Genomic DNA, 26,759 nt, shown 5'->3' with positions numbered 1-26,759 from the left:
ATACCAATTCGAACGATATTTTTTTAAATCTTATTCAGGTCAGCGAAGCGAGAAATAAACCGAAGTATATTGCAAACTTTGATACTGATTTAAAAAACATGGACATGTTTATTTTTATCAACTTGGCCGAACTCTGACTTGTAAAACGAATTGCAAATTCATCGGCAACAGAGAGCTTTTTTTAAAAAGATTCGACGGTTTTGTCTCCATTCGTTGGAAGTCAAATGTTGTAATTAAGTTCATTTAACTGAGTATCGTTCGTTCGTTAGTTCGTTTCAGCCAAATGACGTCCACTGCTGGAATAGATCATCTTAATACACTTAACCCATTCTCTTTGTGGGCAGATCTGTAATACAATCGTATACAAGAGGATTACAGCGATCCCCGATCAAGGCAATGTAAGCACGATTCAGTTAAGCAGGTCATCCAGCTGACCTATATTACTTAAAATTACTGCACCTCTTAAATGTCCAATCCGAATATTATTTTTTTAATGTTTTCCTTAAGCCGCGGAGCGCGTAAAGTAAGCTCAGTTAATATTAACGCCGCGTAGAGTCCAAGGTCTTAAAAATGTCCTCTGAGGCTAAGTACCTATGTAAATATTTAAGTGAGACGTGCCTCCTCCCTCAGTACACGTGAATAGGTTTAGTTAGAGTTTAAACTTTAGACCAGTGGTTCTTAACCTTTAAGTCACGGGGGAACATTTTACCAAATTTCTGTATTGTCAGGGACCACTTATATTTTTTTCAAAATCCTATGAAAGGGGAGGTCGATTTCTCGCCCACTGTGCGCCGTTTGAGTTGTGTTGACTCGACTCATCACGTCACGTCACTTGTTTATTACGATGTCTTCGTGGACCACTTGGAATGCCTCCAGGGACCACCAGTGGTCCGCGGCCCACCGGTTAAGAACCACTGCTTTAGACACTACTGGGCTACGTCATAAGTTAAGTAGAAATTTATGTTACGTGCAAGGCTCAGAAGATTTCTTGTAGAAAAGGGAATGAAATAAAATAAAATACGTCTTAGTTCATCCTATAATCATCATGTATGATCATCATTTCATGATATTCGCTTTTTATGATTGAGCTGACATGACAACAATTTTATTAATAATAGGCATCCGTACCAAAGGAAGTTATTTAAATATACACAGTTGTGTATACTAGTAGTGTAATAATACACATTTGATAATCTTCTTGCAAATGGTAGATATTTCTTATACCTCAATTAATATGACTCATGCCTACGTGTGACATATCATATAATGTAACTATTATTTATAAAACTATACTATGTTCTACTTAACTATAAGTACAATAGGATAAAAATCGACAACATCCTCAATTATTTTGGCATTACCTTTGTCTTGAGCTGGTCGAAGCCAAGGTCACCAACCAATGGTGTTGTTCAGGTATACGAAATTAAGAAAAGTAGTTTACTTAATATTTTCAGTCCAGATTGATATTTAACTTAGTCTTCTACATAAAAGAAGATTCAAAAGAAGAAAGAAAAGTTCCTACAACAAAGCTTAAAAAGCTACACAAAACTATCTAAAACCTTCCGATCCTGTCACGACATCATGTAAAGCCACAAACATGCTTCTGATCCAATAACTCAGCCAGTGATATGCAATAGGTGTAAATAACGTATGCGGCTTCGACAAAAATGTGCACTCCGATATGGTGTGATAATCGAATTCATGCCTCAATGAAAATAGCGTGAAAATTCACTCAAAACGCTAATCATATTTCACTTCAGCTAAGTGAACCACTGCACCAGCAAAGGGCATGTAAACGAGTTAAACCTAGCTCCAAAATGACCACGTAATACTAGCCACAAATCGGGAACAAGCAAATATGTATTGGGACAGGTCGTTGAGACCACACGTTCAATAGGGATGATGACTGGGTAATGAAATCGAAATTCTATTTAGTCCGTCAGACAGATAATTATAAAATTATAATTTCAACTATTATACATATTGAGTTGAAATGTCGCGTGACGTCACTTTTGAGTAAAAATTCTAATCAAGCGTGACGTATCGCACCATTTCAACTCGATGTAGCACTGATAATATAATTTAATCTTCTTCTTGTTGTGTCGACAACAAACCTACACAGTGTCAGCCCAAAACTCCGCCACAAGAGTGGCGTTGTCAGTAGCACTCATCAAATCCTCCTGAGTGCAGTTGCTTGGGCACTCAGGACATGACATCAGGTGCCTCATCGACTGGGGAACAAAACCGCACCTGCACTCCATGTTCAAGCCATCCAAGAATCTCCACCTGGCCAGATTGTCCTTACTACGGCCAACCTGCGTCCGAAGTCTATTTAAAGACTTCCAGGTAAGCCAGGGGAGCTCATGTCTAGGTGGAAGACTCTCAGACATAGGGACAAAAGGGCAGGGGAGATCAGCTTTCTCGCGCCATAACCTAATAACATAACATAATTTAATTATGAACGAAAATAAAAAAAAAAATTATCTAACTATCTGTCTGACGGACTAATAATTGAAATTTTGTCATCTAGCCTATTGACGCAGATAGAACAATAATGCAATCGAAAACAGAGCTGACCAACAGATTAACTCCATCAAAACTGTGGTTAACTGAACTAAATTAACTGAAATAAACTGTGGTTAAATAGTAGTATTTACGATACTGTATTAAGACGTAGTACTTTTAAAAAGCTTGGACATTAATTAAATATTTACCACAGAATTTAAATATTTGATTAGTGTGTAACATTAGTAACCGGGTAGAGTAGATAAGATACATATTTGAAGTGGACATCTGCGAACTTTCCAGCTATCGAGTGAAAAACTAACTTACTCAAACAGACCACAACTTTATAAAAAAATACGAAAAATTCTAAAAACTATTCAAATACGGATAACTTTTGCATGCAAAGGATTGCAAATAAGATATTCCATGTTTGACTCATCTATTTATTTACTTTAAACTGCTTGGGTGGACAGCGGAACAGCGATTAAAAGTAAAAACACATTAATTAGGTCTTATTTTTTCAGTAATAAAAGTATTACCAAAGCGAAAATAACTCTGTCTATTTGAAAATAGCTTACACGAGAACTAGTTAATTTTGGCATAGAGATGGATTGGACTTAGGAGATAACCCCTGAAGCAAACTACGAGTGCAACAAGTTAAACTTGAAGCAGATCAAATGATGAATGGAAGTTTGTTTATTGGATTCCATAATTTCTCAACTCAGAGCTATGATATTCGCCTTAGGTGAAATGCATTTAGAAACTTGATATTTAAATAAACCACGGGCAGCAGCCGGTAACTTTATACTGGTACTAAAGTTATTAAATTAATTCATGATCCTAGGAAATCTCCCAGAATATCCCTGTCGGATATCTGTTTACGAATTTCCTAAAGTTTGTGTTTAGGAGAAGGAGAATTTGGAGAATCAAATCTACGAAAGGTGGTTAGATTAATCTCAGCAGAGCGTTAATTGCTACCACATTGCTACCTTCAAGAAGTCGTATCTAAAAAGGTTAGGTAGGTACTTATCATTTAAGAAAAAAATGATAATTTTCAAGAAGAATTTTTTATTATCATCAAGCCATTTAGTCTCCATTAGGGATGCACGCCCCTCTCTACCAAAAGAAAGTGGAAAATATTGGCCTTTAAAAATATTTATTCTTAATCAAAGCTACAATAGGATTTCAATAATTTAGTTAATCGAAACTCCGATACAATAAAGGACCCGTATATAGGTTAGTACGAATTACACCGTAATTGCCAAAGCATTGGTTCGGAGGAGGTAATCTCTGCCAGGACCGACCTAATGGATCAAAGCCTCCATGATCGCAAACGTACTTCATTCGAGTGTCCAGTACATAGCAAATGAATAATTAATCTCCAGGTTCCCAAAGCTACGAGTATGTCAAAGGGATTCATAATACAATGTCTCTGAGCTACCAGAATATCAGCATTTATATTCATCATCATCATCAACAGCCCTTTACAGTCCACTGCTGAACTATGAGCCTCCTCCACTATAGTGGAGGGTTTTGCCATAATCTCCACGTGTGGTGACGGCAGAGTAGAATACATTTGTCACCAACCCCTACTCTTCCCGCGGGTGTCGTAAGAGGCGACTTAGGGACTACACATCAACCAGAGAACGGGCAGCAGCGCTCTCTGAAAAACATCAATCTTTTAAACTGCGATCTCCAGCATTTATATTATTGTTACAAAATCAATGCATAAAAGAGAGCTGAAAATCGTCGCTCGAAACGTGTGTATAGGTTCAAATCAAATCAAGAAGATAATATTCATTTTTATTGACTAATTGAATCAGTTCTTACACACGTTCTTAAAAAGAGCCTTTACATGCTTCATACTATACCAATGAGCGCATCGAGACAAACATTTAGTAGGTAATTGGTAAGTTACAGCCTTACAGCACCCTTGCCTTCAACTCGGCTTGCAATCCCTTCTCGACTGTACGAACAACCAACTCGACACCGATTCTAATGTACGATTTAGATTGGTACATCCAATATTAATAATATTAATTAAAACAACAAATTATCCAGGTTAAACTATGTATTTAACAATCCCATATTTAATTATGCACGAACTCGTACTTATAAATATATTGAAATGATTTTCACCGAACCAAAGCGTTGCCAATCACTAATAATAAATTACTTTGACTATTAACAATAATAATTAATGATGATTAATTGTCAGTGAAATAGAACTTTGAGCTGTAATACATTATTGTTTATCGGTTCAAATAAAATACGAGTTACCTATCTAATAATCCATGACATTTTTACCGTTTAAGTAAATGCTTTTGAGAGCTTTATAGAAATGCCTAACAAATAACACCTTATGTGCTCGAGTTGATCAAACATTTGCACCTAGACTCGAACCCTGGACCGATAGTAGGTATGCATGCACCCATGTTAATTTCAAAAGAAACTTCCTGTGAAACTGCGTTTCTTTGTTTTACAGTGCTTATTATTCTGTGCTTTTACTTCGAATGCAAGCAATTTTCAATAAGAAGATATAAATTGAAACGTAAAACCTGTGTTACATAAAACTAGGTATCTACTTTTATTACGACCTACTTCGTAAGCAACAGGTAAATAGCTTCAGAGCTTCAGCGTGTGAGCACATGTGAGAATATCGGAAATGTTGGACGTAGAAAATTTACTGTGAAAATTCACTTTGGTGAAAAAATCTAAGCTCTAAGCCGCTGAAATTTCCCTGCGATGCGATGGACCATTAGTAATATTGTTACGGAAAAAAGCGATATTTTTAACACCCTTAAGGTCAAGTTCACAAATGTTATTATGGCTACGCCTACGTGCCTCGTGGTCATGGAGATGTGGGCGTCCATGTTAACCAGCTTAATAGGATTGCGGGCAATGTTAATGTGATAAGCATCATCTATGTACTGAGTGTACGACAGCTTCAACTCTAAGGGGAATATTCGCACCTCTCGATCCCACTGCTTAAACTACTGTGTAGCCAGGATCTGCAGCTTGACCGCCAATAAAAACCCAACCAGTGAAGTTCATTGTCCCGGGGAAAGTTAAAATGTCATTGGACCCACAACGAAATTAATCAGAAGAACATGGGAAGGTTGGTTCGACTTTCCTCCAGTGCAAAGCGGATGACAAGTGACAAAAAAAGGATTAAAGTTACCTTTGAAAAGAATGCACCATGGACAGTAGGCATCAATTACGGGGGCCAACTCTACTTAATTAAAATGCAGTTTATGAAACTTGTAACAATCTTTTTATTGTTGACATTGAGCGACACTCGAACGCGAGACCTGCAATGACGCGGACAGTCCAAACCACTCGTTTCGAGTGCGCACGAGTGGCTCTCTTACGGATAGCAGTCAATGTGTCAAGGCAAGGATCTCTAGATGGACCAACTTAAAACTAGTTCGTCACTCTGTGACATTTTGGGGTTTCTAGTCATTTTCTAGCAATTGGTAACCTGTAGGTATCTGTTTGCAAATCTAGAAGTTCAATCTGTTTCTGAAAGTTAGTAGAGGTACACTAACTGGAAGTTTATTCTATCCTAAATAACTTACTTAGGATGTTGCTAGGTCAGATATAAAAATAGTAGTTCTAAACTTGTACTGTTAGTACTAAGGTTGACTGGAAGACAATGCCATTATGGCATTAAGCTTGCCTTTTGGATTCTGATATTATGTACAATAAAGTTTGAAAAAAAGGTACATAAACTTCAAATTGAAACAGTTTATCTAAGTATTTACAAAAGCCTTTTAAAATGTCTACCAGACCCATGTGCAGGACTGGACTATTCACATTTAATATAATATAAAAGTTTATAAGCTCGTGTTGAGTGAACTGCATGTGTGTTTGTGTAAAATTATATAAACCAAAACTCCGCAACTTTTAGACTGAATCCAAATGTTCAGGTTAACAGTATTCGAATAACAAAATAAGTACATGTTTAGTCTAAATGGCAATGCCAGATTTTGTATGGAAAGTGGCGTCTTTTTTTTTTCGCGCGGCCATCGACCAAACTTTGTTTTTTGATTACAAAATAGTGTAATAAACCAAACTTACTATGGCATGTATACCTCTAAACTCAGTCTGAACTGAGTTACGAGCATTAGAAGTTTGATTATTTTCATACTAGATTTGCTTTTTGTGCACAAGTTTTGTAAGAAATTGCAACAAAACATTGCGCTATTTTTTTATTGCGCTGATTCTGCTCCATACTGATGTCTGGAGCCTTTAATGGATGATATTGTTTTTTACACATACAATCTCACTATTTTGTTGCAATTTCTTACAAAACATTGCACGCAAAAAGCAAATCTAGTATGAAAATCATCAAACTTCTAATGCTCGTAACTCAGTTCAGACTGAGTTTAGAGGTACATGTCATAGTAAGTTTGGTTTATTACACTATTTTGTAATCAAAAAACAAAGTTTGGTCGATGGCCGCGTGAAAAAAAAAAGACGCCAATTTCCAGCATTGTCTTTTTATCTATTTTATCTAAAATTAGAAAATAAATTATGAATTAAAATCATTTTAAATTAATACACCTATTGAGTGTCTCAGATTCATCTAAAAACAATTATGGCCCGGGCACATAGAAAATAACTTTAAACCTTCAGTTTCAATACTGAAAAGCAGCTTTAACTGTGAAAAATAAATGAGAAAGAGTGCGATTTAAACTCACATGCCAATATCTATTACATCAATGGTACGAGTTTTAATTATTACCTACCGCGCATCTTGATTAACGGACTGATTCAAATGGTTAAAATTTAATGATCCAGTTTAGCACATGATTTCACAATTTATATATTATTCACACGAGAAATGGTAGAAAATAGTTTAACTACGTGTATTTTTAATGTGTGGATAAATTATTTCAATATTTAATGTAACTTATATTTTTATGGCGGCACATTTCGCTAGATTTAGGACTTTAATAATAATAGTAGTCAGATAAATAAATTAACTCTCAACATGACAAAATTAAAATTTTGCGAGTGAATAATCGCACTGAGTAATTGTAAAATGCATTTTAAAACGGCTTGAAACGAACTTTGTCTAACTTACATGATTGGGGCTAGGCATTACTTAGCCGATACAAGTCCTCCCTTTAAGCCCTTTTAAAGAAATATTACTTACCTAGGCGCCTAATTGACAAACAGGTTTTTATTAGGTTACGGCAAATTATTGGTATTTAGTTTCTCAATAAATTAAACTTTTCGATTAAAACTTTAGTAGCACCTTGGAAAAGTTTTGCTTTAAGTTGATTTAATTAGGTATTTATTAAAAGAAACTTTAATTAAAACTTTCATCATTTGTTTAAAAAGACACTAGGTAATTTGTTTGATTAAATTGTAATTCGAAGTTTTAAAATTGGAAAAAACTTTTTAACTAAAAATTAACCTTCGAAAAATCGATAAAAAAATTTGTCGCAAAAAATATCCGGACTTAATTTTTTTAAATCATCACCGGTAATAATACAATCAGTAAAGTATAAAGGAAGTATACGCACTAGTGTCGGACATGACGGCGACACGGCGGATGTTCGACGGAACCGGAAATGCAACCTCCCTGCGCGCTGGCCCGCGATGGACTAGCTGCTTCAACGCGGGTCCTGCCCAGCAGATGCAGCAGCAGACCACGCCGAGCGCAGGCCGCGCCGCTGCGCCCGTGACGTAGGCTTCGGGGTCCGATCATCAAACCGAACGGTTTTAAGTTTTCAGACATTTTCGGTTGTCGAATTATTTTTACATTGCCTCCGTAATTATTACAAGTAGTACTATCTATCTGCCTATAGGCCTTTGCTGGCGCCGCAGTACACGGCGTAGCGCTGTGCCCGTGACGTATACTTAACACTTTAGAGATCATCAAATCAATCAGTTTTCAAACATTTTCGGTTATTGAATAATGTAAACATTTTCTCGACGCTGTATGTAAGTACTAACATCTATCCTAACCCCTTATTTTGCATGCCCAACAGCCAACAGGTGACATTACGTAAAAAATTAAAATCGCAGTAATGATTTAGGTATGTACTTAAAATTTTCAATGAAAACTATGTGAGATAAATTGTTAAGGGTGAAAACTCGGGGTCTTCCCCAACAATCGGTTGTAGAGTATTGAGTATTGAAATTCTTCCTTGGGTTAGTAACGAGGAAAGATAAGTTTTTTGTATATTTGCCACGAATAAACTCAAAAAATACAGGAATGATTTAAAAAAATCTTTCTTAATTAGAATGCTACATTATCCTTGAGTAAATTTACGCAGACGAAGCCATAACACAAGTTTAAAAAACTCGAAAAGTAAGTTTACAAGGGTTTCTTTTTATTCGACATCGTCTGGGGGGCTAATTCTGATTTGTACATAAATAATTACGAATATTAATTAATAGTGACAGTTTTTGTATGGTTATTTGTTTGGTGTAAATTATGAAATTATTTGACGACCGCCGGCCGCCTTGTGGTTTGCGGACCGGACTACAATACCAGCTACGGTTGCGGTTCTATTCCCGCTGGGGACTAATGTTCAATGTAAAGGACTAATCATTGTGATGAAAGAACTCATTAAAATTTATGAGTTGGTTGTGGTGATGATGGTGGCTTAGTGGTGTACCTAGGTGGTGGGATTGATGATGTGGTGGTGGTGCTGATGGAAGTAGTGATGGCGCTAAGTGGTGGTGAACTTGAGGATGATGGTGATGGTGATGATAATGATGAAGGAGAAGAAAAAGATCAAGAATCGAAGAAAAAGTGCTCAATTTTACTTATTAATGATTTCATCAGCACTGCCACGGTTATGGTAGTGTTGGTGGTGACTGTCGTGTCAGTAATGGTGGCGATGATGGTGGTAGGGTAATAGAGATGATGACGAAAATTGTGGTATAAATAAATACAAATCGTTAATTCATAACTTATTGTTTTCATTCCTCGGTGTCCCTCGTCAGTTTTGCGCTTCACATCTCGGCGTCTAATGCAGCTTCAACTCGAGCTAGCTCCTACCTTTGTTACAATGTCAATGGATGTACTGATTAACAGTACACACAGTAGTTAATCACTAATGTGGCCAAAAACAAAAATAAATATTTTCCGACTAAAAATCATGACGCCAAAGAGTCAAAGCCTTCCAAGAAAATCCACTATTGTTCCACATTTTCCGTTTATATTTTCGATGGAAAACACCAAAGCCAATGTGCTGTTTACATAAATAAGCACGTTAAGGAGAGAAAAGAGTTTAAATAAAATTCGTTGTGATTTTATTTCCAGATAAAATATCGGAGTATCGTTAACATGTCAATGAACTCAGTGCCGATCACTTTTCCAACACCCTGTAGTACCCATAACTTTATGGTAAGTTTCTAGAAGTTTACATTTTCTTTGAATATTAACTGGATTTAACTACATACGTAGAACATCGTAAGCTTGGTTTCATTCAATAGAACTCGTCCAACTTCAATAGAATAGAAAAGTCCTGCAAGTAGTGAGTGACTATACCAAAGTATGCCAAACTCCAGCACGCATCTCTGATGTTTCGTGAAAACAGCTGCCGATGACGTCATTGCATTTAGCACAGCTCACCGAAATCACGAACTGGGCTATCAGGTAATCATCCCATAAACCGATGATTTTGTAATTGATCAATTACTGCTAACTTATTTACGTTGGCGCGAACCACTTGACCGAAACGAGTATTGCATTACGCTAGGCGCGAGTGGTAGACAAGTTTGACAGAATTCACGCCGCAAATTCGTGTGGATTTTCAGTTTCAGACTCCAGAGCTGAAGTTCCAATTCCAGTTCTGAACGGGGATGATAATTCCTTAATGGATACCAGCGGACATTGTGACGTTTCAAAATTTGTCGCCAGACTAGAATGTTGTACCGTTGTTTTCCCTTTACGAGTAAATCGTAATTACCTACGTAAATACGGTAAAAATGATTTCCTTTACGTAAACAACGAACAATTGGCGGTTCAATGCCTATCGACCAGTTAATAGTGCATTAGTAATGCATAGAGCAATCATTGTCGAAGTCTTGAAGGATAAATATCTTGTACAGAAATGGCTTCATAATACCCACCTGGAAATACCTTCCCACACAATAAAATAATACTCCAATAAATTCTGTAAACAAAGTTAATCCATTCGTAATTCATATTTACACAATCTTTAAAAGCTTCTGCATCCAATAACAGTATTTACTTTCGTTATTAATCAAATGAAAATTCATTTCAACATTTCATTGCTTATGTAATACAACAAAATAAAATTTAAACTTCGCGTTCGGACTTCGGAGCTTACACTATTTTTACGGAAAGGCTTTTTGATCAAATAAATAATAATAAAAATAATTGTTGTGGAATGTTTTCCTAAGCGGCTTTGCCATGAAGAAAGTAATACATATATCGGTGCGTAGTCTTCAAACGCAAAGAAAAAGGTTCAGTCAGAAAATCTTCTAATCGTCAAAAGTACGTGACATTTATAGCTTTATAAAACAAAACTAGGCATTTTTTATTTATTTATAAATTAAAGCTGGAACTAATTTAGTCTTTATTTCATAAAGCTAGGTCAGGTACCTACTTTTGAAGTTAATGAAGATTTTCTAACCGACCCTTGTTCTGTGCGGTCATTTTTCAGGATACTTTTACGAATCTCTGAGAAATAAAGTTCAGTAAACACTGAATTTGTTTCTCACAACATCAAACGTCGTCACAGTGAGGTAAAAAAAATGCATTAAATGTATGACGGATTGTACAGCGACCCTAACGAAAACTTTCAAGGACTAAATTTTCATATATTTTTTAAAGCGCTCACTAGTGATGACCTTTGATGTAAACTCACACTAAGCACTCAGGACATCTCAAGGATGAAGATCCTTCTGACACTTCGAGACAATGTCATTGGGGATGTCTGGGGCATCATTTATGGCCAATTGAAAAGTCTCAAGAGCTCATTTGCTCGGTCACCGGCGAACATCAAAATTGCTTTGATAACTAAATCGCCACCCATTAGATGAAATCAGTTGCAACGACAATCATCTGTGTAAATAAGTATATCAAACAGTATGGGGTGTGATTCTTGTATAAAAAATAGCGAGATAAGGTACGCTAAATAGTTTTAAAGCCTCGACTCACCTGACTTTACATTTCACTAAAAAAGTTGAAATATTAAGGAAAAAGAATTTACATCTGATGTACTGGAAAGCTATTTACCTACATCCCATAAAGTATATAATGTAGATACTGAAATATAACTTGACCCCTACTGCGCGCAATCGTTTAGAAACAATGCAGTCGTGTATGCAAGCGATTTACACGTGCGAAGTCCCGTGTCGAATGTAGAGCAAGTGTAACTAAAAAATATGTCATTGAGCAGTCACAATATACGCTCACAACAAGGCTTGTCGGCGAACAATAAAATTTTAATGTGCTGACATTTCGTTATGATTCTCAACACTCTCTCACTTCCGTACGTTAGTTATGTACAAAAACGCGGAGTACTGAAAGAAATTAACATAATCAACACCACATTTTTTTCAGAGCTCTTCGTAGAATACCATGTAGAGACATTTATGCTTAGCGACAAAGCAATAATAAAAGTATAACGCCCGTATTCACAAACATTACTATGAGGTCTCACAGTGCGCGTGGACGCACAGGGTGACACATGAACCAATCATACATCTCTATTCAACGCTGTGCGTTCGATTTGCAGCTTCACTTAAGCAAGTATCGTTTGTGAATACGGGCGTAAGTTTCTTTTGACTTTGTAGACAATGCCGGATTCTAGTATGAATTTGCATCGTATAGAAAAAAAAGCATTTCGCCTTCATACTCGTATGGTAGGTAAATCTTTTTTCTCAAAATTCTATTTTCGCTTTTTTTAACAATTCATTGTTGTCCCATTTTCGGATAGATATAAAAACCAAGAACTAGGGTGTGTACATTTTGAGTATGATATATTTTCAAAAGAAACTGGTAAAAGATTTTAAAAACATTTTACCAGTTAAAAGTCTAACTTTCGTTGAATGTCATTGGTTTTTTGGTCGTGCAATATTCTCTTTTGAACGGATGCTGTACTTGCTTTTTTGTAACAGCTTTGAATCCCCGCTATCCAAACATAAGCATTTTCTCTGAAAATAACAAATATAAAAACCACTCCACCAACTACAAGTTTGCACCTTCAAGTTTGCTACTACGAGTCGCGTTACCTCCACGCGCACTTTGCGGAAAAGCACACTAATTGTGTTTATTTGTCTATGGTTATAATTGAGCAACATAATCGCCCCATAAAGGTTACAAAACTAATATTTTCACAATTCATAATTCATCTTATAATGTTATTCCGAATTTACGAGACTTACACCTATATTCACAAACGATGCTTGCTTAAGTGAAACAGCAAATCGAACGCAGAGTCTTGAATAGAGCTCTATGATTGGTTCGTGTGTGACCCTGTGCGTCCACGCGCACTGTGAGACCTCATAGTAATGTTTGTGAATACGGGCGTAAGACGCGAGCCCGTGTCTACGTTGTCTTGTCAGTATGCATTTTCGAACTTGTAAGCTCTACTAAACTGTTAGGTACTCAGTTAAGTGTCTAAGAATACATGACTGGCGTGAAATAGCATCAATATTTCTGGTCGGAAAAGGGGTAAAAAAGCGCGACGCACCGTTAAGGCCGGGTAGCAGAGAAAATGGCGAAATAGAGGTTTTCATTTTTCATTTTTGAGGTACTAAACAGTAAAATTAAAGGCTAAGATTTTTATTGGGCATAGTTGAGGATATTTTCTAGGGCTATTAACGGATGGAAACACGATTTGATGAAGTTGACTCGATAGAATAAATTCCCAAAGTTACCTCTATTTGTTTTCTAATTATGGTTTTATTTTTAAAATAAGCGATTTGAGATTCTAAATCTTTTACTAAACTAAAGTTCAGAAATAACTTGAGGGCTTTTAACGGATGGAATTTTTATATTGCGTCTTATTTAGTTACTATGTTAAAAAATGTGGAAAAAATCGTCCATGACGGCTTGGACAATCTCAATCAGTCGCGCGGTGGCGCTTACGGAGGACGGACGCGTGTCAGTTTTTTGGACGTGACAGTTCGCGATTTGTCAATATTTTTGACAATGATGACTTTGATGAGTCACAGTATAATAATATCAGTGTTACTGGAGAAAGCTATTGAAATGTCTCAATTTCAATGAGGAGGCTCTGCATTTATTCCTAGAATTCCCCTAACACCGTCAAATTACCCTTTCGAATTCAAGACAGTGCAGTTTCCCATCAAAATCTGCTTCGTAATGACTATAAACAAAGCTCAAAGTCAAACTCTAGCGACCTCTGCATAAACTCCCATGAGTGCTCAGAGCGGGTGCCTGCGGCAGGTAACCGCGTGTGATGCTCATAGTGATTTTCAATACAGAGCCCCGTACATACGTTATACATAAATTATGGAAAGAAAACACCCAGACCAATACAAAAAAATATGTATGCAATTTTAGTATGATATTTTTATTTATTAATAAACAAAAAGGCTGAACAAAATTTATGCGTGTACTGATTAATGTAATTAACCACATGCAAAGTTTCGTGAATTGCAACAACTATAATTTATTATCCAAGCTCTAAATAATCGCTACTAAGAGTAACTGATCATAAAATGTTTTTCCAATCGCTCAAGCTCCCGAGGACCTAACGATAGGTCGGGTGACGTAATCTTGAAAATTCCGGAAGGTCGGGTGACGCCACGCCTCTTTGAACCGTGTTTACTTTGGCAGTTATATTTTATATTTATTCTATTCTAAAATATATTCCCAAAAATTCTGAAAGTTGTTTTAATTTGTATCACTTGGATATGATTTGTATTAGAAAGTGCTGTGAGTGTGACGCTTGAACGGAAGGAAGTCAACCTAACCTAACCAACTGGTATTTCTATACTGTGTAGCCGCGAGAGCTCTTTGGCGCGCTGTCTTCGGCGAAGTATTGCGCGCGCAGATTTTGACAGCGCGAAATACCTACTGTAGCAGAAATACCAAGCCTTAACTTTAAAACCATAATCATGCTCTTTATGAATCATGTTGAAACTGTTGAAATTTTCAGCTATATGCTAAATTAAGGATTTCTCCCGCTTTATTTGTATTAATACTGTTAGTGCTTGTTGCCGATAAAAAATGTACATGTGAATGTATTACGTTATTTTTTTACTCGTATCGAAAATATCAAAGCGAGTACGAACTCCTATGAATGTTTGTTTTACTTGACCCGAACGAATTTCACTGATAGAGTTCCCGTTTCAATAGTCACGTCAAATAGAATGTTTGGAGGTAGATTGAAAACCACGGCAGTGGTAGGTAGGAGTCAACACTGGCCACTGCAAGTAGTAACATTTTATCGCATAAGAAGGCTTCGATATTCAACAAGTTAGGCTACAACTCCATTCAATATTGGTCGCGATTCGCTAGACCCAGGCTAAAAGCTGCTTGACATTTTAACAACAAAATGCAATGTGACAAATGTGCCTTCTTTGTGTAGGTAGAGTGCAATTTAATTGAGTAGGTACTACCCATTGAAGTAATATTACATTATAACTCAATGGTACTACCTAAGTATCTGGTTACGCAAGTAAATTAATTTTTTAACCGATTGAGTCCCAGACGGCATTAATTAATGTCATAACAATTGATTATCTATTGTGTCTAGATTCGCGGAGCTTGAAGGATTAAATCTAACAATGCAAATTTCAATATTTTTTGTGATTTATTTGTTAACCTTTTGAAAGACTTTTATCGGTCTGGCGAAACTGTCCAAATTATGTCCGGAGTAGTGTGCCCTTCCAACACTATTACGCCTGCGAGACGAGTCACCTCTAAGTGAGGATGTCGGCGCTATTTAGGCGCCTTAAGTAGGAAACAATGCAGTTTAACGCTGCTACAGTTATAGTCCATAATCATTCCATGTGCAATGGCTTCTCCAGGGTCTTTTGTGCTATCTTATTAAGTTAATAGAGCAAACAGTGAATTCCTTTTTGCTCTATTAATTAACTTAACAAAAATAGTTACATAGTTAGATTCTGATTGATCTTAGGGTATTTAATGTTAAATCTAGAGAAAAATCTTCCGAGCCTCATTCTACATTTTAATAGACTTCAATAAGGACGAGGTTCTCAATTCGGATGGAATGTTTTTTTATCCCCACAAATTACATATAATATCGATGTTTATGATGAATAGGTACATCATATATTTGTCGCAAGATTAATCATTATTATTCATTTTAAAGCACCGCGAAGCAAGATAGCAACATCTTTGCTTATTCACTTTCTTGGACTTCTCTCAGTTACCTATTACTCGCACCGTTTCACTACACGCATCATTACGAGAATAATAATCTGTTGATATCCACGTGGCGACCACGGGCTGGAAGACGTAGCGGGGGCAGGCCTCCTACTAGGTGTACGACGATCTGGTAAAGGTCGCGGGAAGAGCCTGGATGCGGGCAGCACAGGTGCGGTCATTGTGGAAAACCTTGGGGGAGGCCTTTGTCCAGCAGTGGACGTCATTTGACTGATACGAACGAACGAACGATATCCACGTGCGGTCAGTGTCAAAAAATTCGTGACACCCAAAGATGCCAAAAAGTTGATATAGTTCCAAAATACTGAACTGTCCTATCGATGACATTGACAGCGGGGCGCCACCGTCAATACCGAATCGCTGGTTCCGATTTTTGCCATGTTGGAAACCATAAAGTTGAACGATGGTAGCGCCCCCCTGTCATTGAGTTTGGCGGGACAGTTCACCGTGGGTCATCTATAACACAACACCTCGTATTCCAATGAGGGTTTTCGCGAATGAAAAATCCGCTACATGGCAATACGTAGACGCAAGGTCCAAATGCTGCATGATTGGTTATTTTTGACATGACATTGACAGATATGTCAAAATCCACCAATCACGCAACAGTCAGACCCCACATCCACGTCCCGCCATCTAGCGGATCTTTCATTCGCGAAAACCCTCATTGTAACAAAGACGTGTTGCGAAATTGGCTACTTTGGAGGGTCACGAACTATTTGATGCTGACTCTACTTAGGTAGCTAATGCCACTAACACAATTGGAACTAAATCGGATAGACTTTATGGCGAAATCAATTCCAAATCAATTAGCAAAATACGATATGTCCCGCTAATTGATTTGAACTTTGAGGAGGAAATTGGATAAATCCGACTAGAATCTATTATGGTTAAAGGTATTTTGATAGGTCCATCACCTATCAAAATACCTTATGGACAAAATTACGTAATTAAATTGTTTTTCAATTTCAAGCGAGTAATAATTTGTTGTATTTCCATTCCGTTAGTTGTTACCTACTGAGCTGCATGTTTCCATACAAATTCCATGATCAAACGCTATAAAGCTAACGTAATTATAACATTTTAATATGTAATTTCAAATAAAATTGGCAATGTGAGCGCTTTGGATTTGTCTGTAAGCTCACTGGCAAAAAAAGTAAATAACTAAACAAACCACATACTTTGAATTGTTTAGATAGGTTAGTAGTAGGTACATTCTAAATTATCTAATAACCTTATGTTGTAAGTGGAAACTTTACACTCATAAACCGCACCAGTTTCCCGCTGTCTTCGCCTTGATGACTCCATTGTCCAAACTACCGGTTGTGATAAAACCATTATAATGACAGGAAAATGCTACTCGGCGACACGGCATTAAACGTTAAAATTTACTTCAAAACTGTGACGTATGTAGAACTAACTATAGCGCCTAACTCGATCAGTGCCTGAGGTAGGTACGTGAGCGACAAGAGAGGGTGTTTTTTGAAGGTCAAACGTCAGCGAGACTTATTTTTATGCTCTACTCCAGGGTTTCACAATTTTTTTTTTGCCATGGAACACTAATTGATTATACTTTTCCTAGTGGAACCCCCTTACTACTCCGCCCGCACGCCCTGCCCCTCCCTTGTGCATAAACAAGTCGGTGCGAGCGAACAACGTCGATCACGAAACGTGGGATAATATTTTTTACGGAACCCTTGCGGCCTTTCCACGGAACCCCAGGGTTCCGCGGACCACCATTCGGGAACCGCTGCTCTACTCAATGTTACCGCCGCTCCTATAAGTAGGTACCTAAGAAGGCACTGACTGAAGAGCTGTGCCTTCAAATTGATTCACTAAGGCTGGGTTGCACCATCTCACAATGACTATACAAACGACTTAATCAGTCAAACTCTATACAAAAACACCGATTATTTATTTATTTATTTTATTTTTTGCACAAAACAGGGATACAACCATACACAACGTTTTTAAGCAGGCTATACAGTATCTTGTTGCAGCTCCAATAACAAGTGCACACAACATACAAATCGAGTTAACAATATACATAATACATAAATTATAAATAGATTACGGTTAAAGTACTCAATATTTTAGCAAAAAAATAAAATAAAATAAAACAATTATTCACTGCAATTTTAGGGTTACAAATTAGGTGTGGAATTCCTCTATTAAGGCGATTAGAGTCCTCAATGACCTTGGGCGTTTGACCTTCACGCCGCGAGCAACACCCGCGTACCCCGCACCAAAAACTCCGATTTGACACCGATCAAAAATACACGGGCATAGGTAGATACAGAATAGAAGCTCTTTCTTCATACATTACTGCCTATTATTTTAAACTTAAATTGATGAACCTTGATGTCGGTGTCATTTAACTCAGGCGTAAAGGTATTTAATAAAAATAACAAAATCCATGAACATTTTGTACGGGATAAAATTTTATTTTATTTTTCGTAAAGAGGTCACTTACAAATTAGGGATTGATGGTGAAAACGGGCATTAGTCCTTTTGATAGCTCGTCTCTCCCTAAAAATGCAATTTCCGAAAATTATAATATAGTTATGCAAAAATATTGTAACTTTTTGATTTTGAATAAAGCTGTAATTTTACATCAAAATCAAAATCAAAATCAAAATCAAAATCAAAATCAAAAAATATTTATTCAGTTTAGACCACAAGTGGCACTTATGAACGTCAATAGAAAATAATAAAAAAAGAAAAAGGTAGCCCTTATGGGGCACTTTACATGTCTCCTTATCTTTTGGGCCCTACCAGCGCTTCGAGACAAACATATGGCAAGTGCTGAGAAGAAACGCCGGAACAAACTACACATACTACCATAAGTAATGTAATTTTTCACAAGGTAAAAGTACGTTATCCTTTTTACGAATTTATTTCAATACGAATAGTTCGAGGAAAAACTACGTAAACTACACTTACACGTTGAATGCACGACTAAATATGAACGCCAATAAGTGGTTATCTGCAATAATACCAAATAGCATGTATTCCTTTACATGTCAACAATGCAATATTCATAATTACAACAACAAGTGTTAAAATATGTTTCGCGGAATGAGTACGCAACGCTCTTTTTTAAGTTTTTCTCAAAACCTATTAAGTGTATTTTAAATATAAATACATAGACCCCTCACAGACATTTTAAGCTATCTTTTGATGTATAACACATATTTTTAATAATGGTAATAAATTTTTAGGACAGTTTTTTTACGCTCCTGAAAAGTTGGCATTTTTCACTTGCGTACTTATTCCAGGAAGGGTGCGATGTGATGTTATTTACAATACATAATTCAGTGATAGTAATAATTGTATGTAATACCGTCTCTTTTCGATTGTTTATTATTTGTTTACAAATGTTGTTAACCACTTTGTATATCATTCAGTTAGTTTATTTTTATATTAAGATAACTGTATTCAACTATGAGCCATATGTTAAATCCTGCATAAACACACACACACATCTACACAATTACACACCCACACTTACATACAAACAAACATATTTTATTAGCCATTACATTCAGTCAGTAGTTCTGATAAGTATGATGAAAAATCGAGTATTTTATTTATATTTTAATAATGAATAATAACACAAATATTATAAGTGAAGTCGATCAATTAAATATCGCCAGATCTACAGGGTGTTAGGTAAATGGGTATATGAGCCGAGACTAGCCCATGTTAACATACTCATATAAATACTATAGTGGTGTCAGAAAGTGGATATCGTAATATTTAATAAAAAATATTTTCCCATACAAAACTAAATAAATTATTATTATTTAAATTTTTGGACAGCCCTACGATCGCGCTACTCCCTCCTAGGTCAAACGTGGTCAAACGGTATTTCATTCACAAATTTTGACGCGAGTCGGCATCGCCCACTTTTATTATTACTTTTGAACCAATTCTTCACTTACCTCTTTTTTTTGACTCTGCAAGCAATCCAAGGTATTCAGGGGGTAACACTTCACTCTAATTCACAAAACGAATCGCAACACATCTATCACATCCATCCACTCACTTATTCACCTTCCCACGCTTTCAAGTGACCGGGTAGGTTCTTGTAGTGAAATCCTATTTTCAAGAACGGGATCTCCGGGTCTCCCTTCGGTGGTATGGTGGTGTCGATTCACCCACCCGCGAAAACATTTACAAGGCATCGTGGAACGGAAGGTCTCCCGGAAATAAATCGTTCATCACACTAAAGAAGACACAAAGTCCTATTGCACCAACACCACTCAACACACATCACCATAATTTCACTGTATTACTTAGCTATTTGAATATCTAATTATCCAGAACGTCAACAACAAAACATCGCAACGAACGCAAATTATTTACTGACAAAATAATGTAAACAAATAAACATGGCCGATTACGACACTTTGACCTCAGACGACTCGACCTTCATTAGTCAATCATGAAATGAAAACTTAACCCCAACCACAATTAATGGCACCTAAATTTATTATTTGTAGAAAAAAAATCCTTCAACGATTGTTATTGAACACGTGAAAAATCTTAATCGATTTTTTGCCTTCAATGTCACCTCCTTACTCCTGCGCCGCAATGATCTTCCGACTCTTTCTTGCAAGTGAAAGCCGCCGTGCGATACGTCTTGCGTCTCACTCGCACTACACGTGCCAGTGCCATTGTTCGTCAACAAAAAAACCTTTCGTTGTCCTTCAAAGATTAAACAGTGCGTTGGACACATTTCTTTAATGCCTAAGGTTTTTTTTCAATGGTGTTTTATTTTTAGTTAAGGTATTTTTAGTACACAATATCGAGATTTACGATGATAAAATTTAGATGATTAACTACAATGTCTCATTTTCCTTAATCAAAGTTATCAAGTTTAATGATTCGTTCCTTCATTCATTTCAGCCGAATGACTTCCACAATGAACGACTTTCGACTTTCTGACACCACTATAGTATTTATATGACTATGTTAACATGGGCTGGTCTCGGCTCATATACCCATTTACCTAACACCCTGTATATCTTGTAACCCTGATAACGTACTAAATTATTTACATATAAGAGAAAATGACTTTACCTTAGTTACACAAAATATTAGAAGTGTCTATTGTAACTTTAATGACTTTACGATCACGCTCGCGCAGTTAAATTTTAACCCAGACCTAATTATTTTGACCGAGTGTTGGCTCTGTGATCACAAACCTATTCCGATTATACCTAATTACATATCATACTCCACATCTCGTCACTTAAATAAAAGTGATGGTGTAATAGCATACATTAAAGATAATCTTACTGCCAAAGTAAATGAAATACATTTAGAAAACGCATCGGCTCTACAGATACAATTTCAGAGAAATACACTTACATTCTTAGCTATATACCGTTCGCCCTCCATCAGTAATGCGGACGGATTTATCACTTCGCTAAATAACCACCTTGATACATTAGTAAATCACTCACAGTTAGTAATTACTGGAGATATAAATATAAATACCATACATAGAGAAGGTGAAAAAACTTCAGACCAAAGAAACAGATCTAATTATTTAGACATGTTAGGTATTCATGGTGTCCTTTTGGGACATAGTTTGCCTACTAGAGAATCTAATTGTCTAGATCACATTATGCTCAGAATAAACCGAAAAAAGGTAAACGCTCAAATCGCAGTCCTAAACACCACAATAACTGATCATGCTATGGTACTATTACACCTTTCCCACTCTAATATACCAGAATCAAAATGTATAAAAACTAGAATGGTAACAAACTATGATAATGCCCTAAATGACTTAAAAAATAAAAACCTTGATGAACTGCTTTTATGTAATGACCCTGAATTGGTGACTGAGAGATTAATAAATACACTTTGCTTAACCCTAAAAGATAACACGAAAACTGTAAATATCCCCAAGAATAAACGAGTTATCAAGCCCTGGATAACCCCAGGTATTCTAAAATGCATTCAAAATAGAAATAATATGCAATTAAAACTTCGTAGTAATCCGCATGATGAGATTCTCTTGATTACATTTAGACGATACCGTAATTTCTGCAATAATTTGATAAAAAAATTAAAACGTAACTATGAGCGACAACTATTACAAGACTCCAAAAAGAACCCTAAAAGCCTTTGGCAAAATATACATGAAATTACAAATCTGAAGAAGGTAAAATCTGATCCAAAACTAATAAACATCAAATGTAATAAACATGAATCGGCTAATTTTGTTAATAATTATTTCAGTAATATTGGTAAAAATCTTGCGGATGCTATCAATGCGCCTGGCTCTGTTCAACCTAAAATAGATCTCAATTTTCCCTCCCAGTCTTCTTCTTGTGTCTTTCTTGAGACTGACACGGATGAAGTTCACTCTATTCTAATGAGCCTTAAAACAAATAGCGCTCCAGGTCATGACAACGTACCTACAAAGTTCCTTAAACTTGCAAAGTCTGAAATCTTACCCATAATTACCCACCTCACAAACCTTTGTTTTAATAAGGGCATTTTCCCATCTATACTTAAAGAATCGCTAGTTACACCGATATATAAGAGTGGCGATGAGGAAGACGTTAGCAACTACAGACCAATATCAGTCCTGCCGTCAATATCAAAAATTTTAGAAAAACTCATAAATAAAAGATTGCTAAATTACTTAAATAAATTTAACATCTTATCAGAGTCACAATTTGGATTTCGTACTGGTAAGTCTACTGAAGATGCCGTAGCAGCACTGACGTCTGTGGTTGCCGAAGGCCTTGATAACAAGAATAAATGTCTCGCGGTTTTCTTGGATCTAAAGAAGGCCTTCGATACAGTGTCCATTCCCATCCTTGAACAGAAACTGGAACATTTGGGAGTTCGAGGCACTCCCCTAAAACTTCTAAAGAGCTACCTAAACGATAGGTCACAAAAAACAAAGCTTGGTCAAACAGTGAGCAGAGTTGCCAGTATAAACTTCGGCGTTCCACAGGGAAGTGTCCTAGGACCGACCTTGTTTATAATCTATATTAATGATCTTTGTAATATGACAATACCAAACACCATAATATTCTCGTATGCAGATGACACAGCCGTGGTTTTTACTGGGGACTCTTGGAATTGTGTGAAGAATCGGGCAGAGAAAGGTCTGGAGAAAATTAGTGTTTGGTTAAAAACAAATCTCCTCACGCTCAATACCTCGAAAACTAATTACATGTGTTTCTCAATCCATGATAGGTCTCAGCCTGACACAACTTTTAAAATCAAAATTCATAACTGTAATTTCTCTACCTCTATTCTAAATTGTGCTTGTCCTGAAATCATTAAGGTTAAATCGACTAGATACCTTGGGGTCATACTGGATCAAAAACTTAACTGGCATAACCATATTGAACTAGTCTCCAGTAGGCTGCGGAAACTGATTTGGATATTTAAAGAACTGAGACATATCGCGGATAAACAATTGTTAAAGGATATATACGTCGCTTTAGCACAGTCAGTCACAATATACTGTATTGCTTTATGGGGAGGTGCACTTAAGACAAAATTTCTGGAGGTCGAACGTGCCCAGAGGTCTTTGTTGAAGGTCATGTTTTTCAAGAAAAGGATATTTCCAACTCATACTTTATACGCTAATGCTGGCTTACTGACGGTTAGAAAGCTATACAGTGTGTCCGGGCTTGTAGTGATCAAACTTTAAGGGCTTAATCTATATACAATTTTATCGGTGAAAATACTTTAAATTTGGGGCTTGACCCATTTCTCGCATATTTACAAGGATTTAAGTTTTTAATTTTAAGTTTTCACCTTTTTCTTCAAAAACAAGTGATAGCGTGGGTAGTTTAACATTAATAAGCAAAAATTTTATATCATGCGATAGCCAATAAAATTATCTACTAGTAGAAGTAGAAAACAGACACAAGTTNATTCTCTCGGGGTAAGTCCACGGTCACGGCACTTAACGCCGTTATAGGTGCTGGCAAGACGTCCACAGCGCGCTATGTCCAAGCTGTCTATCTTGACATCTCTGGTGCGTTCGACAACGCGTGGTGGCCCATGATCATGGTCAAGGCCAAAAGAGGAGGCTGCCCGCCGAACATCTACAAGATGCTAGCGGGGTACTTCTCTGGGCGCCGGGTGGGCCTGATCACGGGTAGCCGCGTGTTGTGGAAGGCCTCCACCATGGGATGTCCGCAGGGTTCTGTGCTCGGACCAACGTTGTGGAACGTCCTGATGGACGACCTGCTGCGATTGCCGCTGCCTGGGGGAGTCAGCATGGTGGCTTACGCCGACGACGTCACCATATTGATCGAGGCAAACTCGAGGGCTGCCATTGAAGCAGCGGCCGCCGAGACCCTAAGTCTGGTGACCGACTGGGGTGTCCGGAACAGACAGGGCTTTTCCCCTGCCAAGTCATCCATGATGACGATCAGGGGAAAACTCCAGAGAACCCCGATCATTCGCTTTGAGGGTGCCTCGATCCGTTTCCTTTTGCGTACAAGTGGCATGCGAGGAGGACAGCACCGAACAGTTCGGCGCTATAGGGTGCCACCCGTTGTTGTGATAGTCGCAGCCCCAGAACGGGGAGAGTAGCGCATAGGAACAAGGAAATAGATCAAAGAATTTGTAGGGAATCAAGCATTGCGCGCGGCAGAGTGCAACCTGCTACGGCAGACGCAGTTCCGCGCGCATCTGCCGTGATTCGACCAGTTATAACCGCAAGGTTGGCATGGCCATGGGTGGTGGTGGGTATCCCCCGGCAGTGGTGACGGTGCGCAAAGCATTTCCTCCGCGACAAAAAAAAGGGGGGCCCAAAACGAGCTGTGCCTAGGGGCCCCGAGATGGTTAATCCGGCCCTGGATTTGCTCAATACCAATACTCGCATTTATCCTCGCAAATTTACAATAAAATAAATAAAACTATTGAAATATACTCATTAACATATAGGGAGTGTAAAAGAATACTTACCGAATGGCTAAAATATCTAGATTATAATGAGACTGAAAATATATTGAAAATTCATACAAAACTTATTGAAATTTAGGCTACTTAAATTTTAATAATATTTCATTATTTTCACACAAACACACACACACACACACACACACACACACACCACATTCACACATATTTACACACACACACACCACATACTTACTGTTACTTTATTTGGCTCACTAATTTAAATTATACTTTTAATTGAACATGTACTTAATTTAATTATTTAAGTTTTACATAGTCTCGATGTTTAACTTTAACTTTCATTTTTGTTTTTCTTTTGGTTTGAAATGTTTACTGCACCCTACCAAGGTTTTTTACAATGCTATGCTATGGAAGAGCGGCTACCTCTGACACAGGTGCTTATGTACTTAAGGCGATTAGTGTCCTCAATCCGCGCTAAATGGGCATTTTGTAAAGCCTACTCCTCTTTTACTGCTGGACAGAAATAGTTGAAAAAAATATATGTTATACAACAGTTCAAGGACTACATTTGTGACGTTTGAATTTTCGCTACGTCTCTTTGTTTTGGATTAAAAAAATAAATACGGGACATCCATTTTTTACTTAAATTCCCTACTCCTCCAAAACGGCTATGTTAATTTAAAAGATTTTTGCACGAATAGATTGGGAATTCTTTAATCTTTAAATGACACGTTGCGTTTTTCAATCGAACATTACTTTCATTCATAAATTTTACTTTTGATAAATTCCGAACGTTTTGCTGTTGAGGGGGCCTTCGCGGGGTGCGGGCGGCAGTCGGCCGCTGGCCTTCAGACGGGGAGGTTGTGTCACTCGCTACAAACTGACATTAGCAATCAAAATGAATTTTTTCTTTGGCTAAGTTGCACCACCTGACGTGACCTAACTTTGACCGTAGCTTTGGCGATAACCGGTGTTTTTTGTATGGAGTTAGACAGACTTTTGACGCTTGTCAAAGTTGAAGTAAGATGGTGCAACCCAGCTTTTGTTCGACAATAGATTTTATGTCAGAATTGTTCATAGAGTACGTGCAGTCAGACATCGCGTCCCTGGGCGTGTCCCTGCGGGCCACGTCCGTCATGCCAGCGCGGGAAACCTCCAAGTCCGCGGGTAATACGCCAGCAAGCACCGGGAGCGCGGCTGTGCTGACCGACCGATAAGCCTTGGTCAGTAGCACCAGTGCAGGCCGCTGCCCCCGGAGAATAGTGGTGCGCATGGACTGCACCGAGAGGCGCTCGTACCAGCATGCCGCTGCATACGCAAGGGTTGCAACAAAAGTGCCCTGGTACAAAATGCGAAGGCCTGGGTAACGAATGCCCCAGGAAGACGCCGACACACGCGACATCTTCCCGAAGCATTTGGCCGCGCGATCTACGATCCCTTGCGCATGCATCGAGAACAGGAGACTGCTGTCGATTGCCACGCCGAGCACGGTTGCGACGTTCACTGAACGGATCGACGCACCTCCGAAGCGAATGACTGGGGGTCTCTGGAGTTTTCCCCTGATCGTCATCGTGGATGACTTGGCAGGGGAAAAGCCCAGTCTGTTACGGACGCCCCAGTCGGTCACCAGACTTACGCCGACACGCGCGACATCTTCCCGAAGCATTTGGCCGCGCGATCTACGATCCCTTGCGCATGCATCGTAAACAGGAGACCGCTGTCGATTACCACTCCTAGCACGGTTGTGGCGTTCACTGAACGGATCGAGGCACCCTCAAAGCGAATGATCGGGGGTCTCTGGAGTTTTCCCCTGATCGTCATCATGGATGACTTGGCAGGGGAAAAGCCCAGTCTGTTCCGGACACCCCAGTCGGTTACCAGACTTAGGGTCTCGGCGGCCGCTGCTTCAATGGCAGCCCTCGAGTTTGCCTCGATCAATATGGAGACGTCGTCGGCGTAAGCCACC

At 37.9% G+C, this 26,759-nt stretch overlaps 1 protein-coding gene across 3 annotated transcripts in view; it reads right to left on the bottom strand.

Moving 5' to 3' along the window:
- LOC114364854 (proton-coupled amino acid transporter-like protein CG1139) overlaps positions 1-26,759 on the bottom strand; it is an 81,068-nt gene that overhangs the window by 35,633 nt on the left and 18,676 nt on the right. Inside the window, exon 1 of one of the 3 annotated variants that reach the window (XM_028321185.1) lies at positions 8,040-8,067. The exons of the other annotated variants lie outside the window; for them this stretch is intronic. Coding sequence (XP_028176986.1) covers positions 8,040-8,052 — 13 coding nt within the window. The 5' untranslated portion in view covers positions 8,053-8,067. Of the gene's footprint in view, positions 1-8,039; positions 8,068-26,759 lie in introns of those variants that run through there. 3 annotated transcript variants of the gene reach the window in all.

This window comes from Ostrinia furnacalis, unplaced genomic scaffold (genome assembly GCF_004193835.3).
Source record: "Ostrinia furnacalis isolate ACB-3 unplaced genomic scaffold, ASM419383v2 OfSCF7477, whole genome shotgun sequence".
In the NCBI taxonomy this organism is placed as follows: domain Eukaryota; kingdom Metazoa; phylum Arthropoda; class Insecta; order Lepidoptera; family Crambidae; genus Ostrinia; species Ostrinia furnacalis.
This window is presented reverse-complemented; position numbering and strand designations above follow the sequence as displayed.